The sequence below is a fragment of the Lissotriton helveticus genome, chromosome 6 (genome assembly GCF_964261635.1).
Source record: "Lissotriton helveticus chromosome 6, aLisHel1.1, whole genome shotgun sequence".
NCBI classification, from domain to species: Eukaryota; Metazoa; Chordata; class Amphibia; order Caudata; family Salamandridae; genus Lissotriton; species Lissotriton helveticus.
Genome location: NC_136067.1, coordinates 1768628691 through 1768642852, shown reverse-complemented (window position 1 = coordinate 1768642852; position 14162 = coordinate 1768628691). Strand labels below are relative to the sequence as shown.

The 14162-nt window shown below is 41.7% G+C and overlaps 1 protein-coding gene across 1 annotated transcript in view; it reads left to right on the top strand.

Annotated features, from left to right (window-relative positions):
• Positions 1-14162, top strand: part of TTC7A (tetratricopeptide repeat domain 7A) — a 1530821-nt gene that overhangs the window by 406105 nt on the left and 1110554 nt on the right. Inside the window, exon 6 of the mRNA XM_078649658.1 lies at positions 1329-1407. Coding sequence (XP_078505784.1) covers positions 1329-1407 — 79 coding nt within the window. The remainder of the gene's footprint in view (positions 1-1328; positions 1408-14162) is intronic.

Sequence of the window (14162 nt, the reverse complement as noted above, 5' to 3'; positions counted from 1 at the left end):
AACGTTAGAGAAAGGTTGGAAATGTCCATTAGAGTTCAGAAATGTGTTGAAGATGTGAGTTTTGAGTTTGCCTTTGAACTTTAGTGAAAAGAAATTAGGTGCCACGTGCACCAAGCCAGTTAGCAGTCACAAAGGCTATGATTCACCAAATCACAAGATGTGCAATTGCTAAGGGCTTTTTCAAATGTACTAAATAAATGTTGTAGTTTGCAGTGTAACTGTTTACCAAATCGCAAAAAATGAATTTAATAATGCATACCGAATTGCAATTTGGAAGTAGAGTGAATTGAATTGATAATAAGTTTATTTAGACATTAGTTTATAAACCATACATAGAACAATGGATCCACTCAGTGTTAAAATAGTTAAAACTACAATTAATTTTACACATCTATAAAACTTATAAAACCATAAAACATAAAATTGGGATACTCTATAAATGTTGGACTCTCCCACCCTCCTTTGTTATCTCCGTTACACAATCTCTTGTCGCTTTCAAAAACTTCCCCAACGCAATTGTAATATCCAAAAATGGCATTTCTGTAAGGAGGTCAATAGCGTCAGCACGTGAGTTCACCTCATATTTTAAAAAAATTGGACGTAAAAATACAGAGTGTTCAGGGTGTACCTTCCAAAATGTGATTTGGAAAACTAGGTAGCAATTTTCTACTACTGCAATTTCAGTTGCAAACCACTGGTAGGTCACCGATCTTCAAAGGATTATGTAACCTATTCGCAGATTGGAAGGGGTTCCCGTGGGACCCTTTTCCCTTAGTAAATGAATGTGTTTGGAAGAGGGAAATTGTCCAGAGGACTACTGCCAACACCTAAATTAAGGTTTAAAAAGATAATTTCTTTTCTTAAATGCAGGTCCGTTTTCTTTAAGGAAAGTAAGCTGCATTAAAAAAAAAAACATACTTCGGTTAAATGTGATTAAAGACTTAGGGGTTTTCTGACCACAGCAGGTCACCATCCCTGTGATGGCATCCAATCGGATCAAATCGCAATTTGGAAACTACCTCATGAGCTTGGTCTAATTGCTCCTCACTCCAAAATAGAGAGATTGCAAACTGACCTAGTAGTACAAAGGTTGGTTTGCAAAATCCGAATCAAATTCCAAAAAGTTGTTGCCTGATTTGCAACCACTTTTTAAAATCAGTTCTTTGTACATCTTGCACCAACTCTGGAGGTTCTCAGTTCCACTTGTCTTTGCATATTCACCTGTTTAATAACCATCATTAAACTTTTGTGGTTTGTTCTAGTTTTGAACTGATAGCTCTATAATAAAACTTTGTTTACAAGCGTAACATTGTGTTCTCTTTTTATAGGAACATTTTGAAAGGAATGAAGGAGCTTCGGGATGTCTTAAGAATTGTGGAAACTAAAGCAACCCAAACCTTTAAAATGGTAAGGACTAACTGTATATACACAAATTTAGATATTGACTCCTTTTTAACTATATTGAAACTGTTGCACCTAGATCGATTTTTAAGGGGTAACAGCCCGCCTCGGAATGCTAAGGTAGTAATATGACTAAGGCAGAGGGCTGTTGGCTCATTTCACACATTTACCATAGTTCTCTATTTTAGACGAGTGCTGTATTTTTGATGCTTTAGTGACACAAGTGCCTTTGTCAATGGTTGAAGGGGCCAAATATTAAGGGACAGGGCTAGAAAAACACCAAAAGAACTATAAATAGACTCATTCATTTTAAAACTTTATTCGATTCATAAAATGGATCATAAAAGTGCTGAACATACAGATCATCATACCTCATAAAAAAGAACATTTTGAATACACAATTTACCAAAATTTGTAAGAGACATAATAAAAGGACCATTATAAAAATATAAGTACATAGTTTTGGCCAGAGAACATTATATACATATTAGTACTAACCATAGCCCTTCCTAATCTTTAACGAAACTCTGGTAAAATTTAACATGGCGCAACAGGTTTCAACAGAGGATAGTGATGACAGGTAATCATACCCTTCCTTATAAGTGCAAAATTGCCTCCCCTTCAGAATTGGTTTAATAAACCGGATTCTTGGTTCTTGATATAAGGAGCAAAAGAGAACCAGATGGATGGTGCTTTGGCTAACCCTGTTATTACATGGACAAGGGGGCAGCCTCTCACACCAACCCCCTTGTTTCGGGAAAGCGAGCAGAAAATGCAGAATATCCAATCTAAATCTTGTTAGTAAGAATCGCCATTGAACATTGAGAGTAAATGTTAGATAAAACTGAGTTTGGGGTTTACAGACATAAACATTAACATCGTCCAAAGATGGTGAATTCAATGATTTCCAATACATTGTCTTTATGACCGCCTTTTGGTTTCCCTCTATTTTTTCTGTCTTGTCATAAAAGGAACCCAGGCCAATCGTATTAAACATGTTACAAACATAGGACAACCAAGGGATCTGTTTTGAATTTTCTAAGGCCATGCAATCACTGATAATATCTTTAGTTAGTTGCAAGTCTTCAGATCGCCATATTTTGCCCCATAACAATAAAGGGGACAAACGAATAGTATCGGAAACACTGACCAATCCCATTTCTTTGTGGCAAAAGATGTTAGAGCAACCTTTGGGAACTGATAAAACCCGTTTTATAAAATTATTTTCCACCACTTGTATCACAGTTGGTGTTTCAGTCCCCCACACCCCTGCCCCATAAGTGGCCACCGATAGACATTTAGATATATAGAGGGTTTTGAGGTGCTTTACATGTTTTTGGCCCAATTTACTACAAAAACGGAAAATGCCTTCTATTGCCCGGGTCGCACTCTGGGCTCGTACCTTCATAAGTGGAGTCCAGCTTAGTTTGCTATTAAACAAATTACCAAGATAGTTAAATTTCTCCACCTTTCCAATTGTGCGATTATTTACCACAAACTTCCTAATGCTTGACCCTTTGGGACCACAACACATTACAAAAGATTTGTCAAAATTTACCTTCAGGTCGAGGTCCAGCATGAAAGTATTGAAGGCATCTAAACATACCTGCATGCTATTCCCAGTCAAGGTCATTAAGACAGTATCGTCTGCATAGGAAAGCATGGGAATACTTTTGCCATTAATTTTTGGAAAGTCGCAACCATGGTCTAATAAGTGCTTTTCTAACCCGTTTGTGTATACCAAAAAGAGGAAAGGCGCCAAAATGCATCCTTGACGGACACCCTCAGTTGAAGGAATCGATTCTGTCATTTCACCTCCAGGGCCAAATCTAACTGATACAGTTGTTGCTGCATGTAGCCTTCGAAGCAATGTAACCAATGGTTCCTCGAAGCCCATGTCATCCATCATCTGCCACAACTTATGTCTGCAAACAGTGTCGAATGCACTCGACAGGTCCATGAAGGCAAGATGTATTGTGGACTTTTTTGCCTTCATGTACTTGCCTATAATTAGTGCCAAGTTCAGGCACTGCTCGACAGTCCCCTTTCCTCGCCTAAATCCATATTGGGAATCAACTATGAGACCTGTTGAGTCTGCCCAGCTTTCTAATCTAGCTAGGATAACCCTCCCCAGGATTTTGCATGAGGCATCTATTAGGGATATAGGACGATAGCAACATGGATCGCAACTATCGCCCTTCTTGAAAATAGGCACTACAATTGCCTCCTTCCAGGAACCAGGGATGCGCCCAACCACAACAGCCTTAAATACATTCAATAATAGGGGTGCCCACAATTTCACATTGTGTTTAAAAAGGTCCAAGGGTACAATATCTGGGCCTGGAGCTTTTAGTAATAAACCCTTCTCTATAGCTTCCTCAATCTCTGTCAGTGTAAAGGAAGAGCTGAGGGTCAAAGCCGAGGGAGATGACGCCAGTTCCCCTGTACTATCTGAACTTGCCGTTATTAAAATAGAATTTGGATTAAAAATCTTAGTAAAATGTAGGACCCATTGTTCAGCGGTGACCTGCATAGCTATAGTTTCTTTATTATCATTCTTAAAAAGGGGGCGATTTAGGACCTCCCAAAAGAGTCTACTGTCTTTTAGATCTGCAGCCTTTTCAAGGTCTTCCCAAGCATTGTTTTTTAGGTCCTGCTTTCTTTTTACAATAGCCTCCTTGTAGGCCTTTCTACTAGTTCTTACCAATTCCCTATTTCTTGGTTTTTGGTGCAGGGCTAGTTTTAGGGATTGGTGCGTGGCAGAACAAACAGAGTCAAACCATCTAAAGGCCTTTTGGCCACCCTTTCCCTTGGGTTTCCTAAGGTGCTTTGCTACATGCCCACATAATTTCTCAAAACACTCAATAACCTTATGGGGGTCAGGTGCTGGGAGTAGACATGATTCCATTTCCGATTTACAGCTAACAAATATATCTTCCTCCAATTTTGTCGCATCTACCTTCCCCCATTTTAAACTAACTCCCTGATTCTTGCTGTACTTAATTGGCTGGTCCCAAATCTTTGGTGATTCTTGTACTGGGAGGCACAATGACAACATTAGGGGGTTATGGTCACTTGCGGGATTAGCCACCACCTCGAGCTTTTCAACATATTTAAGAAAGTTACTGGATACCAGAACAAAATCAATGGTACTCATCTCTCCCCTTGTACCCTGAAAAGTTGGTATTTGTGGTATGTTGGGGGCTGACCAGGGTTCAACCACACACAAGTCGTTCAAGATGATAATATTGTTCAAGGCATCCCCCTGGGGTGTGTGTTTGAAGTGTGTCAAGGGCTGTGTGTTTAAGTCTTCCAGTCCACACACATTTGAATCTCCAAAACTGCACAATGAACAGTTGAAATCGCCAACCCAAATGATAGGCGATAAAGGGTGCTCGCTTCGTACTTTACCCACTGCATCCTCCAGACTTTCAATTATCGATGTATCACGAACATTAAAGATATTGTGATACCAATTGACTAACAGTACAGGTTCTGGAAAAAGATGCTCTAGTAACAACAATTGATACCAATTTGTGTCCACCAATTTCGAAGTTATCAACTTCTGTAGTTTTATGGACAACGCTGTCATTATGCCGCCCTTTGCCCTCCCAGATGTCGATGGAACGGCCAAAACATTAAATGATTGAAAGCCCTCAATGTCATAAGCAGTCCTTGTCCAAGTCTCCTGTAAACACAGGATCCCCTGGGCTCCTACATAATCCAACCACGCATCATCCTCCAATCTCCCAGCAAGTCCAGCAATGTTCCAAGATATTAGAGACAGCCCCGGTTTCCCATGAGTACTTCCCAGGATGTCTCCTATATTTGAAATGTTTTGTCCAGACGGTAATGTGTGATTCTCACGACCCAGGATGTTATCTCCTCCACTAGTAACATCATTCTCTGCACATGGGGGGCCGATACTCACAGTATCACAATCGCCAGTCATCGCAACTTGATTGATATTGCGGACTATCCCCGTGTTTTTACTCTTTCCCAAATCTGGCGCGAAAGGTGCATTTCCCCCAGACCTAAATGATGGTCAATCTACACCGTCCATACCCATTAATGGATCGAAGCGGTTTCTCAATGGGATATTATTATTTGAAATCCATCCTGGGTGTTCTTCACCCTGATACCTTGGTCTTCGTGGGTTATACGGGACTTGTGTAAAAGGACCCATACTCGGTGGTCCCATAAAGGGGCCATTTATCTCATGCCAAGGGCCACAATAATTTTGTTTGCCTTGGTTCATGGTCAAGTTATGTGCCCAACCCGAGTGATTACTGCCGTGTGGTCTTTGCCCGCAATGGTTGGGGTTTGAGATGGTATAATAAAGATTTGGGTAGAAATATTCAAGTCCCACACACTGGATGTCCCCCATCCTACCGAACCTTGCTTTGCTACAGATCATATCCTTAACCCAGATGTCTCTAAAATTAATCAGGATACAATCTCCCTCCAGATCTTTCTTGCTTGGCCCAACCCAGGGGACCCTCCGTACACTTAAAATTTTTGTAGCAGTGTCTTGGGAAAGGGGCCTGTTATTGTTTAGCCAAAATTTGGTTTTATTTAGAAGGTCCTCCATTTTCTCATATTTATTCGCTGCGATTTGTGGAACACCTGTCAAAATTGCCATATAGGGAGCAGCCTCAGGGGGTATATTTACATAGATTTGTTTACCAGGCAGGGGTGTTTTACTAGGGACTAAGGGTTTACTAACCGGGGTTTGTTTCCCCTCAGCATTTAGCATGGCTGGGGCAGCTGTATTTACTGGAGTTGCTACCATCAAAGAGTTCTTTAGCTGAGATCCCACAGTAGTTTTAGATAAAGTAGCTGGCACTATACAAGGGGTGATACCATTAGAAACTGCAGGTACTGCAGTTTTCGCTTGCTGAGATTGTAGCTGGTTTTTCTCAGCACTCTTTTTCAGTGTAGTAATGTTATTACACCCAGTAGCAGCAAGTTGTTTACTATTACTATTACTATTATCTACAAGACTCTCCAATAGAGCTGTATTTTTAGATGTTAAGAACTCTAGTTGGTCAAGTTTTAAGTTAATAATTTGGGTTTTTTCCATCAGGGGAGTCAGCATACTTTTTACCAGCTTCTCTAGACTGGCCATAAGATCCTTATCTTGTGTATGGGTTGGTTTTTTGTCCTGATTCGAAATACTTTTTTCCCACTCCGAGAGCTGAGATCCTATATGTGAGAGTTTCACTTCAAGGGGAGTTAACAGTTTCTTGAGTGTTTCCCACACAACAGTCAAAAATTCTACATCTTTCCCTTTTATGATGCAAAGTGGAACCCCATTAGTTTCGCTCTCTATTACGAGACTAGTATTTTCATAAGTTATTGTCAGTGATTCAGGGCTGGGTTCTGATCTTAGTTCTGGGGGCTGAGTGTTACTCACTGGGGGTGGATCTAATGGTAGCAGAGATGGTGCCTTGGTGGATAGCTGTGCCTTCGCAATCTTTGCTTTTTTCCTTGCGTAAGCTGTTATGTATTTACGCTTCCCTTTATTGTATGGCCCTTGTTGTGGGATACAAGAATTCAACCTGCCCCATTCCATTTCCATAGATTTGGGTGTTTGCGCCGTTCCCAAAGGGCCGCCCTCACCCTCCTTCTGTTCCCCATCAACCCCGACCATTGAAGTTATTAAAGAATTAGTAGATACTAGTGGCGACCCCCCCCTTTAATATAGATGTGGTGAGTGCTAGTGGCTGGTGAATATCTGCCTCGGTTAAGATCAGGGTAGGAGCGGGGCCTATCGGACGGTCAGGTGTTTTAGCAAAAGCTATAGACCCCAGGGAAGATTTTTTGGCCGCTGATAACTCCTGTGATAGTCTTCTAGCAGCATCTAATTCGATGGACACTCTGTGCTGCATTTTGGCAATCTCAGTGTCAATGGCTGTATGGGTCCTGGTGATAAAGTCATCCAGTGTACCATTTTTCAGTTTGGACTTAGCTGCCCTATCTTTATACTCACGAATTGACATGGTGGCTGGTCAAATATTCAAACTGGCAAAACAGATATTTACCGAGGGTTAGGGCCAAAGAGAGTGGCCCAGTCCAGTCTCTCCCAGCCTCTAACGGCCTCAAACGGCCCGCTCTTCGCCCCGATCTTCGTCCCGCGCGCGTCCCGCTGCGCGAGACGATTGGACTGATTATGTCCTCCCAGGCGTGGGGGCGGGGCCGCTGCGGGAAGAGGCTGCAGGTGAGGAAAGTGCCTCGCAGTCCCGCAGCGGTGTGGGCGGTAAGGGCGGGTCCCTTGGTCAGCAGCGGCAGCTCGTAGGAAAGAGCCGCGTCCAGATGGCAGAAGGGTTCCTTTCCAGCGTCGATCAGCAGGGGTTGAGACAGCGACCCGTTCAGCAGCCCAAGTCTCTTTTTGTGAGTAGCTCACAACTGTCTTTCCCAAGAACCTCTCTGTCATTGGCAAAGTGTCAAGAATGGGAGGCGACACGGCCAAGCCAACTATTCCTATTGCACTTACTTCTTTAGAAACTCAAAACATTTGTTGACCTACCTACGAAATGTACCCTGTTGACTCCTGCTTACTCTCAGTGCTTAACTTGTGGAGATATTTGCTGGAATGCTGGTGCACCAGCACTTATTTATGACAGTCCACCACATTTTGGTGTTTTTTTTTTTTAAATCTGCAGACTGTTTTACAATTACATATACTTTAAAATCATAATGAAACCAGCCAGTCAATGCCATCCTCATTGCATGATGTGAATTGCAATGGTCCAAAATGTGACACTTGCTTGAATGTGATGGTTAGAAGGTAGCTCTAGAACTGGCATTTGGTAGCGTAGAAGCAGCAGCCTGTAGTGTGAGCTGTGGTGGCCTCCAGAGGAATATATTGGTGCCTGGCACTTACTTTTTGCAAATTAAACACTGTTATAGTTTCATGTATTGTTTTCAGGTGTGGCTTGCCCACTAGGGCTTTGTCCCACCATTTACAACTAGATTCCCTCACTGCATTGCCCTGCTGTGTATCAGCATTCCCTGCTCCTTATGCCATTTACTTAAGTATGCTGTAATTTTTTTTTCCTTTTTCGCATATCCGGGCCTGTAGTACCTCCATCCCTGAAGCACGTAGGCAATGACTAAGGGCCAGATGTACGACCCTTGTCAATTGCACCTCGCAATTTGAGCTCAATTGCGAGTCGCAAATTGCAAGGCACAATTTACAATGTACTACAGGGTCAGAGACACTGATTGCAATTCCCAATGGGGTCTCAAAATGCGAGGCTCATGAATATTAATGAGCCACTCGCAATCTGCGACCCCATTGGGAATGGCTGGCCCTCCCACGGATGGTAGCCTGCTGGGCTCAGCAGACCACCATGTCTGGGACTGCTGTTCTATAAAGATGTTATTTTTGATTTTTTTAAATGCAACCCGTTTTCCATAAAGGAAAACGGGATGCTTAAAAAAAAAATGAAACGTTTTTGTTTAATTTTTTAAGGGCAGGCAATGGTCCCTTGGACCACTCCCTGCCCCTAAAAAATATTTCCGCCTGCATTTGCAAAGGAGAAGGGGTGCCCTGGGGACCCCTTCCCTTTGCAAGTGCATTACCACCCTCAATTTGTGAGTGTTTTGCGACCGCAATTGCGGGTGCAAAACATTCATACATGGCTTTGGGGTCGCTATTAGGAAGGAAACGCCCCTTCCTAATAGCGACTAGCAATTCCTAAATAGCAAGTCACAAATAAATTGTGACTTGCTGTTTGGGAATAGTACATGGCCCTGCGACATTTTGCATGCGCAAACGGGTCGCAAACCCGTTTGCGCATGCAAAATAGGTTCGTACATCTGGCCCTAAATGCTTTACACATTTGCTGCTTGTTTTCTCAGAATTGTCTTCTTTCAAGAATGTATGGAATTGTGTGTTATGAATTATTTGAAAGAGTATCAGAGGACAAATCTGGGCTAAGGAGCAAAGAGTCTTGTTCTACAGGTAATGCCTTTTATAGGTAATGAATGAGGCTGGCATATTAAACTATGCTTCTGCCTCACCTAGGAACATATGCGTTTCTCCCATGGGTGCTAGAATAAGCAGAGCGAATAAACTATGCTGCTGGTATTTTAGACTATAGTCACTGTAGACTGCTGATCAGCAAGCCTGCACATATGCTATCACCCCTAACACATGGTGAAAAGATGGCTAATCCGCACTGGCATATTTCACTTTTAAGTAAGGCTGTAGTAGCATGGCACAGAAAGTGCATCAGTGAAAAAAAATCAAATATTGCATCACATATGAATTACTTTTAAAGCATGTCTGCCACTGCAGCCTTCTAGCCTATGCCCTCAAAAGGAGCAGCATCACATTTCATAGTAAAGCACTTTAACATGTGGAAAGCAATGTCAGTGCTAAGTGAAATGCCTTTGACACAATTGGACCTAGGTATATGACATGTAAAATAACATCTAAACATGGGCCATATGCAATTCAAAATTGGCACGTAGCTACAGTAACCACATCAAAGGTGTCATTACTCTGTGTAGCATATTGCTTTATTAATGTGAAAGGAAGGTATTCCTACAAACTTAATAAACACAATCTGGATAGGTCACAACACAGTTCAATAAGAAACTCTGCTTAACGTTTAGTATCTATGCACAAGTAGCAGCACTACCCCATGGAATCGAGCGTTAAGTTCAAGCAATATCAAATAACGTTAAAGTTAAGAGCAAAACACAATAAAAATCCCAATCTCAATCAATTCTTTATTCGGATAAAAGGATATCCATAAAAGTGCAAAATAAAATACCAGCACGAATATACATTAAAAACAATAAAAATCAGTATATAATGTATCCGCTGGATTTTGCCCTACTTTTATCCAAAAGATGGCTGGGCGAGTCCTGATGTAGTCCTCTATATAGGACAGTTTCAACTCATGGTGACAGACAAAGGATGAGGAACAGATGGATGTATGTCATTACCACGCATGCTTTTACAACGCATGCCTTAACTATGCAACTTTCACAACGCAAGTTGTTACAACGACTTGCGTTGGGGGATGCTGGATAGTGAATAGTTTAATTTACTATTCCAACTCCAGTCCCTGTGGATAGTAGGGAAGGTTTTGGATAGTAAATTAACTATTCCCTATCCTAGAGCGCCCCCCAGCGCAAGTCGTTGTATCGACTTGCGTTGTAAAAGTTGCGTGGTAAAGGTACTGGGTTGTAAAAGTTGCGTTGTAAACGCTGTTCCCCGGAACAGATCGGTGCCCCAAAACTCTCCAACAGAATCTATTTTCTTCTACCTGAATATTGTTGCAATTCACGTGGCCCTAAACTTCAGCTACATATGTTGCAGAAGGTATACACTGAGTTTTATATATTTTCAATAGGATAACACCTCCTCAGTTCTTCTAGGCTGGGGGAGGCACAAGATTGAATTGACAGCCTTTAGAAACTTGCTCCGGCTATATGCCAAATGAGCAGCCCAGGAGCCACTATCTGAGAAAACCAAGCACAAATATGGGAAAGCGCACGTGCATAACAATTTTTCAGAGCCAGAGGTAATTACATTAACTTGGTGTTTTTTGGGGCCACAACTCATTAAAAACGATTTTTTAAAATTTGTGCAAAGGTCCAATCTATTCATAAAACCAACAAAGCCCCCAACTAAAGTGCGCAAGCCATTGGGTGTGCGGCCCATTAAGACTGCATCGTCAGCATATAATAAGGCGGGTAGTTTGTTGCCATTGATCATCGGGACGTCCATAGTCAGTTTGGACAACTCATTATGCAGCTCATTAATATATAAAATAAATAGCAGAGGGGCAAGCATGCATGCCTTCATGACCCCTCTGCCAATATCGATGTTCCCTGAGACTGCCCCATCCCCACTGATCCTCACCTTTGCCCCCAGGTCCCTATGTAAATAAGCCAAAAAGTGCACTAAGGCCTCTTCCAGCCCATATTTTAAAAGACATAAGTAACCATAGGCGTAATCGGTTTACAAAATCAAAGGCTGACGTGAGGTCCATGAAAGCTAGGTAGATGGGAAACTGCCGAGCTATCGTGTATTTGCCAATTATCAAATTTAGATTGAGGCATTGCTCTACCGTTCCCAGTTTACTTGTGAAGCCTAACTGACATTTGTTTAAAATATTTTCATCCTCAGCCCAACTCCTAATTTATTGAATAACACCCGCCCAAGTATCTTAAGTGTGTTATCGATCAGAGATAGGTTTATAACAACTAGGGTTGGACCTGTCCCCCTTTTTGAAGATCCGGACTATAATACTAGTCGACCATGTACTGGAGATTTGGGAGTTTGTTCGGTTGTTAAAAACATTAAGTAAAAGCGGTGCCCAAAGCTCCGGTTTATGCTTGATGAGGTAGATGGGAAGCCCGTCAGGGCCAGGGGCCTTGTTACCTAAACTTTGGTAAAGAGCATCCTTAACTTCAGATAACGATATCTGGATCCGTGTGGCCTCTTGAAGGTCTGTGTAGACCTCATTCTTAGAAGAGGCTGTATATATTTTTGAGAAATGGGCTATCCAAGCTTCACTAGTTGTATTACAGTTTAGGGGGGTTAGAGTCTGGCCCATAGTTCTCATATTTTTAACTGCTGGCCAAAAGCCGTTTGTGTTGTTAAATCATGCGGCACAGACCAAGTTGTCCCACTGTTCTTTCAGGATATCCTCTTTCCTCTGCTTAACCACTTTGTTATATTGGTTCCTCATTAATCTGATAAGGTTTTCATCCCTGGGTGTTGCTGACAAAGCAGCGCGAAGCTCTCTGTTGGCCAGAGAGCAAACCCTACTACACCACTTGGGATTGTGGTTGTTTTTGGATGCAGGTTGTGAGATCATTTGTTTAATGCCTGCGCATAAATAGGCATAAGCAGCAACTGCCTCAGAGTTAGGGTCAGTAGGCGACAAACATATTTCGACAAGTGATCGATATGATTTTAACATGTTCACGAACACATTACTATTGTCGATACCTTTCCAGATAATTCTTAGGTTATCAGTTGAGGATGATAGATTACAGGCCCCTGGTTCTGCAGTAAAATTATTTCTATGGGTGATTCTAAGCATGACCGAGGTTGGGTTGTGGTCCCCAAACACAGCAGGTATAACCTCAGCTCTGACTAAAATGTCTTCAAGCGTGGCTGATATAAAAACATAGTCAATTATTGAAGCACAACCCAGACCTCTGTAGGTAGGTAATGGGTTTCTGTCATGATGGTTTATGGCTGCAATGTCAATCATATTTAATAGGTCATGGTTTGACAAGTAATCCAGTAATTCAGTCTATACAGATTTACATATGGTTCATGGACTGTGTCCAATTTATTTGCCCCAGAGATCGTAACATTAAAGTCGCCGCCCAGACAGATTCCAGCTAAATTGTGATTCCCTGTTAGAGTCTGTATGTCTGAGACAAAGTTAAAAAGATTTTCAAAAATCGTGTAAGGTACACTCAAAAAGTCATTATTATAAAAATTAATAAAACAGATAGAAGCCCCCCGTTTATATATTAGGGCTTGGAAGTTTAGACTGTTTGTAGGGATGATTTTGACGCTGCCACCAGACAAAATGTTAACCCAGATAGAAAGGCCACCAGAAGGTCGCCCCTGTTTTGGGGCAGGTGCACAAACATTAAAACATTGAAAATCCTCGAGATAAAACTCCCTTGTGGCCCAGGTCTCCTAAAACATTAAAATAACAAATTTATTTACCAGCTTAATCCATTCCTCATTTTCTACTTTAGAGGCTAAATCAGCAATGTTCCATCTTAACACCTGCAGATGTTGGTCAGGTGGCCCAGAGACTTCTTTTACCAGGGGGACAGGTGCTGTTGTAATAGGGGCCGAGTTGGTCAACATTGGTGTGGGAAGCAGTCAATCTAGAGTGTCTAAACCAGAAAGGGAAGAAAACCTATTTTGTGACAAGAATGGGGCGATGACAGGTACGTTATGGCTAACGTTGGGTTTGTAAAACTAGCCAAGAGGCAATGACCAGACGTCAGTGGGTGCGGAGCTATTATGCTCTCTTGACATTAATATTGATTTTACAAGAGCCGGTTGACGAAAGTTAATAACAACACAATCTCCATCTATGGCAGAGGTCTTCAAACTTTTTTGCTCAGAGCCCCCCTTAAGCAAAATGTTTTGAGGTCGGGCCCCCCTCCAAAACTTTATGTATAGATTGGAGGAGCGGGAGGGACATAGCTATGTTCAGGGGCAGGCACCCTCCCCCGCAAACAATCAATCACAGAGCTAAATAAACCATATTTACAATACTTGTGCCTCAGTAGGTACTGGTACTCTAACAAAACAATGGCACTCCTAGGTACCAATCAGAAAAAAATTCAAATACTCAAAGACCTAAGCTGCCACATGCAATAAATGCTGTCCACAATGAGTCGCGAAGATGTCCACCATATGTGTTTTTGAGAAAATGTATCAATTTCCTTAGTGCACAATAACAGACACAGGAAACACTCGATTCACTGAACATAATAAAACATGAGCAAAGTGTCCCCACTGAAACAGAACCACAAGGAAAAGAAAACAACATATTTTGACATCTGCAACTTTAACAAAGAAACTAACAACATGGGAACATTGAAACTAACATTAAGGCCAGGAGACTACTAAATATGATTTCTTGTAGTTGTTCCTTTTGAGAAACAGCACTGTGAGGATCTGCCCTGCACTCCTTATTATTGTATGCCTGCTTTATCAATGATACTGAAAACTTAATGTTTTATATTGGGAGCTA